Source organism: Dendrobates tinctorius, unplaced genomic scaffold, assembly GCF_039654945.1.
Source record: "Dendrobates tinctorius isolate UK_male_01 unplaced genomic scaffold, ASM3965494v1 ptg000152l, whole genome shotgun sequence".
NCBI classification, from domain to species: domain Eukaryota; kingdom Metazoa; phylum Chordata; class Amphibia; order Anura; family Dendrobatidae; genus Dendrobates; species Dendrobates tinctorius.
Window position 1 is genome coordinate 7,017,024 of NW_027361819.1, and position 14,240 is coordinate 7,031,263.

The following is a 14,240-nucleotide window of genomic DNA, read 5'->3' on the forward strand; positions in this document are numbered from 1 at the left end:
TCCATGTGAGAAATAAAAATCACAGTATGCAGCCATCATTAGCGGACAAAACTGCTCTGCACTTGGCCCCAGCGAATGGTCCATGTGCGGTGACGTTATTTTGACCATAGATTTACAGTTTTGTGCACAAGTTAGAGTGGTTGTTGAGCTTAGAAAAAACATTTCAAAGCCCCCCATAAAGTCTGATGATTCCCAAGTCTGCACTATGTCTTATGTAAGCAGAGCAGAAAGTGTCAACAAGAAATGTCTTTCCCTGGAAGACGCGGACTGTCCACGTATTGGATGGATAACCTTTCAATAGTCACCATGTAGATCTTCTATTTCCAAGGAAAGGCGCTGTAGGAGAATGAAAGGCTTCATGGGACATTGTTATTGGTAGAATTTCAGCTGTGTCATCCGGCTCATCAACGGGGGTGTCGGTGGTCATGTCTCCATTGATCTGGTACCAATGGCTTCTACTGCGTTTGGGATTATAAAAAGTGGAGAATTACTTTATTCCAATGTGGTGGAAAATGTATAGCTTTACCTACTTGCTAAATTTTGTAGTTTATCTCTACTTGTACTAAGCCCATAGATGTTGTCTTTCAGGGAAACTCTGGAGGACCTCTCGTGTGCAAGGTCTATGGCGTCTGGTACCAGTCTGGGGTTGTGAGCTTTGGAACTGAATGCGCTTTACCCAACCGCCCCGGGGTCTACACCCTGGTAACCGCCTACCAGTCCTGGATCTGGTCTTATGTACCAGATCTGAACTTTCAAAATGTGACCGATATCCCACAACCATCCCAAAAATGTAGAGGAAACATGAACGCGTCGAGTTATCTGCTGATGCTCCTCATCATTACGACCTCACTAGCCGCTCGTCTTTAGGAACAAATCGTTTGTATAAAATAAGTTTTTCAAATTTGTGTATCTAAACATTTAATAATAAAACATTTTTCTTACATCAAAAAAACATGAATGATATATTTTATTTCATTTTCAGAAAAACAATAAATAAATTCTAATATTTCTATTGAAGGAATTCAGTCCTGAGCGTTGACGTTGTGTGACCGGAGAGTGACACAGAAATGGATGAATGAAGAAGGATTTCCGCTCTGTTGAGACTTTGTTTTCATACTTTTCATATGAATCATAAAACTTGAGTTTTTTGTACGGATCTCGTCAAACTGGTGATGATTACGAGGTCTACGATGACATTGGTTAAAAAATATTTAATGGAAATTCAGGAGAATTGCTGACTGGCTCAGGCACCACCTCATTGCTGTCGGGGCCACATTGGTGACGTCATGTCCGCAACATGTGACCACTGCAGTCAATCACTGGGCTGACCGATCTTGTGTTTTCTACCTTGGCATCACTGCTGGTGCAGCGAAGAAATAATGCTGGAGGCACAAGTGATTTAATAGCTACAAAATACCTATTGTCACGGGGTCCTTCTCCAATACCACACAATCAACAGAGCGAGGGAAGTGTGAAAATTCCCCGACCTTTATTATAGGCAAAACTAAAAGGTCCATAAACAATCCACCACACTGAGGATACAATAGTCCAGAACACGTATGCAGTTCAGTAACAGGATGAAATGTCCAGGGAGATGAGAGTCCAATATTCCAGCAGACAGAGGATACAATGGGTCCTTATGCTTCCCCTTCTCTCTGACGTGCTGTCTTCACACGATCATCACCACACAGCATCTGACTTGTACAGCTCCTGTCCTCCCAAGCCCCCTCCTTATGTCCAGGGGTAGTCAGACAGGTTGGGGCGGTTTTCAGGCCTACCAGACCTGACAAAGGTGCCTTGGGGATTAAGGCACTACAGGGGATTCATCAAGAGGCATAGATACAGTCAGGCTGCAGACAGTAAGTGAGCTAATTCAATTATCAGACTTTTGGAAGGTAATTGAGACTCTAGACCATATGGGGAATACACGGAATGATACAGGGCAACAGGAGAACACTATGGAAATCTGTAAAATATAAATAAACACAAAATGATACCCACATAACATATCACACCATCACACCTATTTTTGTTATATTAAAGCCTAAGCAACATTGGCCCTAATTTTAATAAAATAAATATCTCCTCTAACTTTTCTCTCCAGTCGGAAGTCGGTTCAAATCCAAAAACTACAAATTTCACCAATAACATGTTAGAGTCGGCGGAACGCAACAGATATAAATAGTAGAAGGTGCGTTCGCCGCCCGGGGTCCACCGTGCGGTAGGTGACAAGACCGCTGCTGGACAATGGCAGACTCGCTAGCTGGTGAGGTACTGCACTCGAGTTCACGTCACTCGAGGAGTAAAGGCGGACTCTGTTGAGCCACAGAGATGCCCTAATACAAAATAGGAATAAGCGCTGGGCCTGTTAACAGCACAGGTCCAGCAGGTGTGTGGCGTCGCAGCCGTGAACGCCAATCACTGCTGCTACTGCAGCACGGCGGTAAGTATAGCCAATGAGACGACGGCGCCGGGAACCCGGATGCCGTCGGACGCTAGTGTGCAGTGCGGGAGCACAGTGGCACTAGCTAACCACTAACTGGAGCTGACTGACCAACACTCTGTCACCATTCGTAATATCCGAGGGAATGGGTTTCATAATAAGTCAGTCACCAGTCCATGCATCCATCACCATACACACAAGATATCATAGTCTACACTAGCGTATGGCCAAGCCGCCATGCGGGCTTTACATAGCCATGCGCTTCCGGAACCTTCCAGTACTCTGGAAAGGACCAATCAGATCCGACGCAGGACCTGAGCATGTGATCCCTGCTCTCCAGTGAGAGGTCACCTTGAGGGCATGCCCAGTAGCATGGCACGAGGACTTAGCCTCTGGAGCGGTTCCCTGCAGAGCAGGTTGCGCTACCATTGCTGCACCAGAGGTGGCAGCAACATCCAGGCTGTCAGAGTGAGTCTGAGAAGCACGCCTGGCTCGCCGTGATTGCTGAGCAGCACCTGGAGCGGTCGGAGGAGAATGGGAGACCGCTGGATGTCTGGCTCTGGATTCCTGCTGTGCAGTGTCAGGAATCTGATACCTGACATGGCCCCCTCCCCTCTGCGCTTCACTGCGCTCAAAAGCTGCGATCAGGAGCGGTGCGTGGATGTTTTCCATCGGCTCCCAGGTCCAAGCCTTGGGACCGTGACCCTTCCAATTCCCCAAATAGAATTTTTTGCCACGCACAAACCTGCGCCCCACGATGGCATTAACCTCAAATTCGTCAGATGACAAGTCTGACGACCCGGCCGATGACTCGGAAAACCGAGCCATGTGAACTGGTTTGAGGAGGGACACATGGAGCACATCCGAAATGGCTAAGTGTGGAGGAAGACCACCGAGCTAATTCGCTCAAGGACCTTGAAAGGTCCAATATATCGCGGCCTGAACTTAGGGGACTCAACCCATAGTTTAATATTTCGGGTGGAGAGCCATACCATGTCGCCAGGGGAGAAGCTTGGAGCGGGTCGCCGATGCGTGTCGACAGACGCCCTCATCCTTTCCTTAGAAGCATGGATAGCATCCTGAGTGCAATCCCAAATGTCCCGGGCCTCCACTGCCCAGTCTGCCACCCTGGAGTCAGTGGAGGACACTTGCATCGGGACAGGGACGCGTGGATGTTGGCCGTCGTTTAGAAGGAAGGGCGTCTGACCAGTGGAGTCAGCCACCGCATTGTTTAGGGCAAATTCAGCCCAAGGTAGCAAGGATGCCCAGTCATCCTGCCTGGCAGAGACAAAATGCCGTAGGTAAGTGACCAAGGTCTGATTGGCTCTCTCGACCCAGCCATTCATCTCGGGATGGTAAGCGGAGGACAGATTTAGCTAGATGCTGAGTAAGCTGCAGAGCTCCCTCCAAAACCGAGACGCAAACTGGGGCCCTCGGTCACTCACGATTTTGTCCGGCATGCCATGCAAATGGAATACGTGCTTAATGAACAAAGTGGCAAGACCACGAGCGGAAGGCAAGCGTGCGAGTGGCACCAGATGCACCATTTTAGAAAAATGGTCGGTGACCACCCAGATGACCGTACTGCCACCAGACTTGGGCAGGCCAACTATGAAATCCATGCCAACCATCTCCCACGGTCTATCCGCCACTGGCAGGGGATATAACAGCCCTGCTGGCCTCAGTCTAGAGGGCCTGTTCCGAGCACACGAGACGCATGCTTGCACGTATTCCTTGACATCTCGAGCCATATGCGGCCAACATTATGACCTTGCCAGGAGTTCGGTGGTCCATTTATTACCAAAATGACCACCCACCCTGGAGGCGTGTGCCCAGGCGAGGACCTCCGGCCGTAGCTGAGGAGGCACCAAGGTCTTGCCCGGTGGCATAGACTCGAGTGCAACTGGAGCCACGGTCGTAAAACTCTCCATCGGGAGAATTAGCCGAGGCTCAGCCTCTCCCTCTTCCGCAGAAACCACCGAGCGTGAAAGAGCGTCCGCACGGATGTTTTTCTCTCTGGAAAGGTAATGACGGGAGTTCAGGCGCTGGGCCGTCTAAAAATAGACCAGAATTTTTATGGTCCGTATATACCTGGAAGGGAAACCGAGCCCCCTCCAGGAGATGTCTCCACTCTGAAAAGGCCAACTTCATGGCCAGCAGCTCCCTGTCAAAGATGGAGTAATTCTTCTCCGCCGGTGAGAAGGTCTTTGAGAAGAAGAAGCATGGATGCTTCCGACCTTGAGCATCCTTCTGGAAAAGGACTGCTCCTGCACCGACGGAAGAGGCATCTACCTCCAGAATAAATTGTTTATTCACATTGGGACGATGTAAAATGGGAGCGCCAGCAAAATGAGAATTTATATCCGAGAAGGCCTTGGAGACCTATTTAGACCAAGCGTTGGGGTTAGCTCCTTTCTTGGTGAGAGCAACCAAAGGAGCCACCAGTGTGGAAAAGTGTGGTATAAACTGGCAGTAGTAATTCACGAACCCCAAAAAGCGCTGCACCGCTTGAGTGAATGGGGTTCCTGCCAGTCCATTACCGCTTGTAGTTTGGCAGGATCCATGGCCAGCCCCTGGGCTGAGATGATATAGCCCAGGAACGGCAAGGAGTCCTGCTCAAACTGGCACTTCTCCAGCTTGGCAAAGAGAGAGTTCGCCCGCAGACGGTCGAAGACCCTGCAGACGTCTCTCCGGTGGGTGGTTAAATCTGGCGAAAAGATGAGTATATCATCCAGGTAGACCACCACCGAGGTAGAGAGCATGTCGCGGAAGACGTCGTTGACAAAATCCTGGAAGACAGCTGGCGCATTACAAAGGCTGAAGGGCATAACCAGATATTCGTAATGGCCATCCCTGGTATTAAAAGCTGTCTTCCATTCATCTCTGTCATGGTGCAGTCCGGAGTTTATTTTCTGCTGTCTTCACTCCGGACTGGTCATGCGGGAGTTAATCTCATCAGTCTCGTTCTGGAGCTAGCTGGGCTATTTCAGTCTCTCACAGCCTGCTGACCAGTGTTAGTGATAGCTCAAGCTTCCAGTTTAGAGCCTCTGACCCTTGTACCTTGGTGATCCTCCTGCCTTTGACTGATATTCACGTGTATGACCCGGACTGATTTCTGACCCCGTCTCTTGGTATTCGTCTCTGCTGTTACTTTCCCTCTCTGGCATCTGACTCCCCGGCTTGTACCCCGACCACATATTTCGTCTCACGTTTTGGACCCCGTGCTCATGTTCTGGTTTTCTGACTCTCGGCTTGGTAGAGTTGAGCGACTTTTGGTTTTTTAGGGTCGCGTTTCGTTTCGTGAAACCCGACTTTTCCAAAAGTCGGGTCGAGCAAGATCGTCCGATTATAGGGAAAAGTCGGGGTCGTCCCGAAACACGAAACCCAATGTAAGTCAATGGGGAATAAAAGTCGACAGTGAGAGGAGGACAGGAAACACACCAACAGTGCCCATTTGAATGCCAAAAGCATCAGTTCTTCTTAAGCTTGTCAACCTTAATTAACTTCATAATACAAGTTACACACTGAAAAATGGGGGTTATTTGGCTACAGACTGTGGGGGGGAGGGCTGGCTCCAGGTTTTCATGTGCCCTGGGCGAAAGAGCGCACCTTTAACACATACCACAACTCATCATTCTCCGATACGGCAGAGAAATAGCGGTATAGTACAATGAAAAATACTTCACTTTTTACATCTCATGACGAGGCCCATCTATTTCTACATACAGAATCATTGGTCCCATATAATGTTTGAAACAGTATATGATGAGCTCCACATAATGCTACAGTATATGTTGGTCCCCATGGATGAAGCTCCACTGTCTTATGGGCCCAAATAATGCTCCAAACATAATGGGCCCCATTTCTAATGCTCTAGTGTATAATGGGCCCTGTAAATGCTGCTCCAGTGTCTGATGTCCACCTTTGGAATGTTCCAGTGTATGGTGGGCCCCATCTATCATTCTCCAGAGTATAGTGCTCCCCAAAAATTGCTGTCCCAACATTGAAAACAATCAAATAAGTCTCCTCGCTAGGGAATCCCTGTACTTGTCTGGACTCCTCGTCGTCCCCATCTTCCATCTCACTGCACAGTATTTCAACTTTGCAAGTGCTGTGATCCTGAGCAAGCAGGGGGGGCCCACTCGTTGGTGACAGCACTGGCACAGGGCCCCTGATAGTACGGTGGTGTGTCTGATGGCGGGTGGGCCGAACCTGCACTTTCATCTGCAGCTTCCTCTTTGTCACCGTGTAAGATGGAACTGTATATGGGAAGGGTAACCTGAGTTTCATCAGGGTCAGATTCAGGCCGTGTAGCGTGCGAGGGGAATGTAGTGGTCTGGGTCAATGTACCAGCAGATTCATCGAGCAGTGGCTGGACATCAGTGCACTTGTGTCGCCCCCAGGAGTATGGTCGCCACAGTGGCATTACCTTCTTCCTAGGGAGTGTGATGTCATGCTTGGGAGCAACGAACGATCTCTCTAGCAGGTTAACTGATTGGGCGGCGTTATTCCTACGAGTCATGACCCTCCAAACAGCGTTCATGAAGGCAAAGTGTTTGTTTTACGTGGGCAGTATGGTTGCAAAGCTGAACCTTAAAGGAATGTCCAGAAGGGCACCACCAGGAGTGGAGCCTACGGTTAAATTCGACTCCACCTGGGAAACCTCAACCATGCCAGCTACAGAACAGATGCACACATTGCAAGCTTAATTCCGTTAACGAACGAGACTCCGTCATGCCCAGCGGTCCGAGTCCGGCTTACTAGAGGGACACGTGAGGCTCTGGCACATGAGATTGGCCAATAACTGGTGTGTCATGCCCTTACATGTCCGTGGCTGCATGTGCGCTACACTGAAAAGGCCAGCGTTTGTCGCTTACAGGTGCAGATAACCCGCTGAACAACGTTAGTGATGGGGATCACTGATTACAATTATTACCCGCGAACAATGATTTCCCAGTAAGTGCAGGTCAACCGCAGTTCCGGAATTAGGCCTAACCGTCATTCCTGAAAAAATGAAAAACTTACGTGTGCAAACCACAGGTGCTGTAGCTTGCTTAACAGCTCGCCAGCCGTTCTCACGCCCAGTATGGATTACACGTGATTGCACAAAGGTGAGAAAGGGTACCGTATCCCCGGATAACATGTATGGATAGCGTACACATTCAAAATATATGTCTATACATCAGGAGGCAGGCTCAGATGGTGTTAGGCCCAGTATGGATTGCACGTGATTGCACAAAGGTGAGAAAGGGTACCGTATCCCCGGATAACATGTATGGATAGCGTACACATTCAAAATATATGTCTATACATCAGGAGGCAGGCTCAGATGGTGTTAGGCCCAGTATGGATTGCACGTGATTGCACAAAGGTGAGAAAGGGTACCGTATCCCCGGATAACATGTATGGATAGCGTACACATCCAAATATATGTCTATACATCAGGAGGCAGGCTCAGACGGTGTTAGGCCCAGTATGGATTGCACGTGATTGCACAAAGGTTACAAAGGGTACCGTATCCCCAGATAACATGTATGGATAGCGTACACATTCAAAATATATGTCTATACATCAGGAGGCAGGCTCAGACGGTGTCAGGCACAGTATGGATTTGACGGCCCAGACTACACAGCGGAGGAGCAGGGAGAGGTAATGATTGCAAATGCTGGGGCCCTGCCCAAGCAAGGGGGGCCCACTCGTGGGCGTCGGTACTGGCACTGGGCCCCTCATAGTACGGCGGTGTGTCTGACGGCGGGTGTGCACCACCACCGTCAGAGACACTTGATTGCACTATGAGGGACCCTGTGCCAGTGCCCGCGCCCAAGAGTCGGCCTACCCACCTGTCCAGGGCAACGGCACTCGCACGGTGTCGTGCGCTAGGTGGTGACCCCGGCCATGGGGGGGGGAGGCAGCACAGTTAGGGAGTTTTAGAAAGTGGCATATGTTGATGTTGGACATTCAGCTGATGCAAAAGGTGAAATAGGTCAAGTCCCAGGAAGAGGTGGACCAAAGCAAGCCATTTTTTCTGTCACCCTATGTGTCATCAGGGGAAGGTGGGACAAAATCCTTGGAAACCCATGCATGGTTCATTTTAATGAAGGTTAGATCATCCACATTTTGGGTTGACAGACGGATCCTTTTTTCTGTCAGGATTGATCCAGCTGCACTGAAGTCTCTTTCCGATAGCACACTTGCAGCTGGGCAAGCGAGCTCCTGTAAGGCATATTGTGCCAATTCAGGCCAGGTGTCCAGTTTAGCGGCCCAATAGTCAAAGGGGAATGACCTGTGTGGGAGAACATCGATATGGGAGGAAAAGTAGTTTGTAACCATAGTTGACAACTGCTGTCTCCTGTCACTTTCCATCGATGCAGTATTACCAGTTGTGTGAGCGGTACTTGAAAAATCAGTCCACAACATTGTCATGAAACCCCTGTCTCCAACGCCACTTCTGCTGTGTGCACCACGAACACCTCTGCCAAGCTGCCCCCGGCCCGTACGGCTCGTGTGAGAACCATCACCGCTGCTGTGTGCTGGGAATGCCTCAAGCAACCGATTTACCAGAGTTGCTTGTTTATTAGCCAATATTAGGTCAAGGTTCTCCTGTGGCATGATGTTTTGTAATTTGCCTTTATAGCGTGGATCCAGGATGCTGGCCAACCAGTAGTCGTCATCGTTCATCATTTTGGCAATGCGGGGGTCCCTTTTTAGGATCTGCAAGGCATAATCTGACATGTGGGCCAATGTTCCCGGTGTCAATGATGCACTGCGAGTGCTGGTTGGAGGAGCACTTTCTGGCAAATCCACATCCCTCCAGTCACGCACAAACCCTGTACCAGACCTTGCCACGTCAACATTTTCACTTGCCCCACGAGATGCTTCCTCCTCCCCTAAGTAATCATCCCCATCATCCTCCTCCTCCTCCTCTTCTTCCTCCACCTCGTCCAGGAGAGGTCCCTGAGCAGACAATGGCTGAATGTCATCAAGGATTCCCTCCTCCTCTTCCTCCTCATCAACATTGGCTGCAGAAGCCTGCTCCTTAAGGTGCGTCAAAGTTTGCATGAGCAGACGCATAAGTGGGATGCTCATGCTTAGGATGGCGTCGTCTGCGCTTACCAGCCGTGTGCATTCCTCAAAACACTGAAGGACTTTACAGAGGTCTTTCAGCTTCGACCACTGCACACCTGTCAACTCCATGTCTGCTCTCAAAGTGCCTGGCCGTGTATCCTCCCACAAATGCATTATGGCCTGCCTCTGCTCGCACAGCCGTTCCACCATGTGCAGGGTGGAGTTCCACCTTGTTGCAATGTCGATAATGAGGCGGTGGTTGGGAAGGTGGAGCAATCGCTGCAGGTTCTGCATACGAACGGAGTGTACAGGCGACCGGCGGATGTGCGCGCACAGTCTTCGCACCTTCTGGAGCAGGGCTGTTAACTCCGGATAATTTTTGAGGAAGCACTGCACCACCAGGTTCAAGGTGTGAGCCAAGCAAGGTATGTGGCTGAGTTTTGAAAGGGCTATGGCTGCCACAAAATTACGGCCGTTATCACTAACTACCTTGCCTGCCTCAAGATGTACACTGCCCAGCCATGACTCAGTTTGTCGCTTCAAGTACTCGGCCAGCACCTCGGCGGTGTGTCTGTCGCCCAAACACATCATCTGCAACACAGCCTGCTGACGCTTTCCACTAGCTGCTCGATAGGGGGACACCTCGTGTGCAACAGTGGCAGCTGCAGATGGAGTGCTCGTACGACTGCGCTCTGTGGACGAGCTTTCGCTTCTGGAGGAGGAGGAGGAGGAGGGTCGAACGCCTACAGCCAACTGTTTCCTATGCCGCGGGCTAGGCAGCACTGTCCCACCACCGCTGTCCCCTGTGGACCCTGCATCCACCACATTAACTCAGTGCGCAGTGATGGACACGTAATGGCCCTGGCCATGCCGACTGGACCATGCATCAGTTGCACCTTTCCGCTCACTGACTGCTTGAGTGCATGGACAATGCGGTCTTTCACATGATGGTGGAGGGCTGGGATGGCTTTGCGAGAGAAGAAGTGGCGACTGGGTAGGTCATAGGGTGGTACTGCATAGGCCATGAGTTCGCGGAAAGCTGCGCTTTCCACCAACCGAAAGGGCATCATCTCAAACGAGATTAGTTTGGCAATGTGGGCGTTCAAACCCAGTGTACGCGGATGAGAGACTGAGTACTTTCTTGACCTACTCATAGTGTCTGGGAGGGTGAGCTGGACTTGAGAGCTGCATATGGTGGAAGTAGCGGTGGACAGGGCGGACTGAGAGAGGGTTGATGATGGTAATGGAGTTGGTGTTCTTTCTTATGGCCTAGAATCAGTCTTGCGTTGATATAACAGTGGGATTCCCTGACTGCTGTGGTCTTGCAACGACACCTCAACATTTGCTGCTGTGCTAACCGGTGGGCTTACAGTGGGGGAAACAATGTAGCGTTGCTGACTACCTTCGTTGTGATCAGTTGCACATGTGGCACTTGAGGTTTGGTGTTGTGTCCATGCTTGCAAGTGCATGCTGGTTAAATGTCTAAGCATGCAACTGGTATTCAAATTTTTCAGATTTTTCCCTCGGCTAAAGGTCTTTGCGCACTTCTTACAGATAACCTTGGCCTGATCATGAGGATTTTGTTCAAAAAAGTGCCACACTGCACTCTTCCTACTTTGGCAGACATTTTGCGGCCTAGCACGCTGTGATGTTTTGACCCTCTGGACAAGCTGTCCAGCAACTCTTTTGATTTTTGGAACCTGTCTTTGGAGTGCTCCGGGCCTGCCAGATAACAGCTGTTGCGATGTCGATGTCTGCTGTGGATGCTCCTCATCTGAGCTATTGGAAGCAGCACCCTCTTCCCCCAATGGATGCCAATCTGGGTCAACAACTGGGTCATCCATCACCTCCTCTTCAATGTCATGTGCACCTTCCTCTGTGTCACCGTGTATGGTGGTATAGTGTGCGGGAAGGGGCACCTGAGTCTCATCAGGGTCAGAATCTGGCTCTGTACACTGCGAGGACAATGTAGTGCTCTGAGTGAATGTACCAGCAGAATCATCCATCAGCGGCTGTGCATCAGTGCACTCCATGTCAGATTCATCTTGGCCTGGGTAATTCACCATTTGACTTGATAATCCAGGCATGGTATGTGAAAACAGCTACATAGAGTAATCAGTAGTAGTATGGCCTGTGTCATCCTTCAATCTTGGTTGGGGTGAAGGACACAAGGAAAGGTGTGGTTCATGAACACGAGCCTCCAATGACGACTCAGTGCTTTTACTTTTTACAACTGAAGAAGAGGAGGCGATAGAGCTGGAGGCTGAGTCAGCAATGTAAGACAAAACTTTTTCCTGATGCTCTGGCTTTAAAAGCGGTTTGCCAACTCCTAGAAAACTAAGCCTTCGAAGCCTTATGGAGCCAGACGATGACGCAGGCTCAGCACCTCCTGCTTTCGGTCCTATTTTGCTCTTGCCACTACCATCAGATCCACCACCAACACCATCATTACCAGCTGCCAACCCCCGCCCAATTCCACGGCCTCTTCCACCAGCCTTCCTCATTTTTGGTAGAAATGTAGACAAAATCCAACAAACTATATAGTAATGTAAAACAAGGTACAAGGTGTCTATAGGACAGCGGAGATTTTGAATTTCTGCTCACACTAGTGGACACTGGACACTTTTGGATTGTGTGAGGCCCACTGAATATCTGAGCGCTATGTCACAGGCTCGATGGCACAGCTGTGACCAAAGTGACTAGAGGATAAGTGAGATTTTGAATTTCTGCAGACACTAGTGGACACTGGACACTTTTGGATTGTGTGAGGCCCACTGAATATCTGAGCGCTATGTCACAGGCTCGATGGCACAGCTGTGACCAAAGTGACTAGAGGATAAGTGAGATTTTGAATTTCTGCAGACACTTGTGGACACTGGACACTTTTGGATTGTGTGAGGCCCACTGAATATCTGAGCGCTATGTCACAGGCTCGATGGCACAGCTGTGACCAAAGTGACTAGAGGATAAGTGAGATTTTGAATTTCTGCAGACACTGGACACTTTTGGATTGTGTGAGGCCCACTGAATATCTGAGCGCTATGTCACAGGCTCGATGGCACAGCTGTGACCAAAGTGACTAGAGGATAAGTGAGATTTTGAATTTCTGCAGACACTTGTGGACACTGGACACTTTTGGATTGTGTGAGGCCCACTGAATATCTGAGCGCTATGTCACAGGCTCGATGGCACAGCTGTGACCAAAGTGACTAGAGGATAAGTGAGATTTTGAATTTCTGCTCACACTAGTGGACACTGGAAACTTTTGGATTGTGTGAGGCCCACTGAATATCTGAGCGCTATGTCACAGGCTTGATGGCACAGCTGTGACCAAAGTGACTAGAGGATAAGTGAGATTTTGAATTTCTGCAGACACTAGTGGACACTGGACACTTTTGGATTGTGTGAGGCCCACTGAATATCTGAGCGCTATGTCACAGGCTCGATGGCACAGCTGTGACCAAAGTGACTAGAGGATAAGGGAGATTTTGAATTTCTGCAGACACTTGTGGACACTGGACACTTTTGGATTGTGTGAGGCCCACTGAATATCTGAGCGCTATGTCACAGGCTCGATGGCAGAGCTGTGACCAATGTGACTAGAGGATAAGTGAGATTTTGAATTTCTGCAGACACTTGTGGACACTGGACACTTTTGGATTGTGTGAGGACCACTGAATATCTGAGCGCTATGTCACAGGCTCGATGGCACAGCTGTGACCAAAGTGACTAGAGGATAAGTGAGATTTTGAATTTCTGCTCACACTAGTGGACACTGGACACTTTTGGATCGTGTGAGGCCCACTGAATATCTGAGCGCTATGTCACAGGCTCGATGGCACAGCTGTGACCAAAGTGACTAGAGGATAAGTGAGATTTTGAATTTCTGCAGACACTTGTGGACACTGGACACTTTTGGATTGTGTGAGGCCCACTGAATATCTGATCGCTATGTCACAGGCTCGATGGCACAGCTGTGACCAAAGTGACTAGAGGATAAGTGAGATTTTGAATTTCTGCAGACACTTGTGGACACTGGACACTTTTGGATTGTGTGAGGCCCACTGAATATCTGAGCGCTATGTCACAGGCTCGATGGCACAGCTGTGACCAAAGTGACTAGAGGATAAGTGAGATTTTGAATTTCTGCTCACACTAGTGGACACTGGACACTTTTGGATTGTGTGAGGCCCACTGAATATCTGAGCGCTATGTCACAGGCTCGATGGCACAGCTGTGACCAAAGTGACTAGAGGATAAGGGAGATTTTGAATTTCTGCAGACACTTGTGGACACTGGACTCTTTTGGATTGTGTGAGGCCGACTGAATATCTGAGCGCTATGTCACAGGCTCGATGGCACAGCTGTGACCAAAGTGACTAGAGAATAAGGGAGATTTTGAATTTCTGCAGACACTTGTGGACACTGGACACTTTTGGATTGTGTGAGGCCCACTGAATATCTGAGCGCTATGTCACAGGCTCGATGGCACAGCTGTGACCAAAGTGACTAGAGGATAAGTGAGATTTTGAATTTCTGCAGACACTTGTAGACACTGGACACTTTTGGATTGTGTGAGGCCCACTGAATATCTGAGCGCTATGTCACAGGCTCGATGGCACAGCTGTGACCAAAGTGACTAGAGGATAAGTGAGATTTTGAATTTCTGCAGACACTTGTGGACACTGGACACTTTTGGATTGTGTGAGGCCCACTGAATATCTGAGCGCTA

General features: G+C 49.4%; 1 protein-coding gene across 1 annotated transcript in view; it reads left to right on the forward strand.

Moving 5' to 3' along the window:
• Positions 1 to 14,240, forward strand: part of LOC141050648 (transmembrane protease serine 9-like) — a 54,632-nt gene that overhangs the window by 17,858 nt on the left and 22,534 nt on the right. The window contains exon 9 of the mRNA XM_073547234.1: positions 589 to 702. Coding sequence (XP_073403335.1) covers positions 589 to 702 — 114 coding nt within the window. The remainder of the gene's footprint in view (positions 1 to 588; positions 703 to 14,240) is intronic.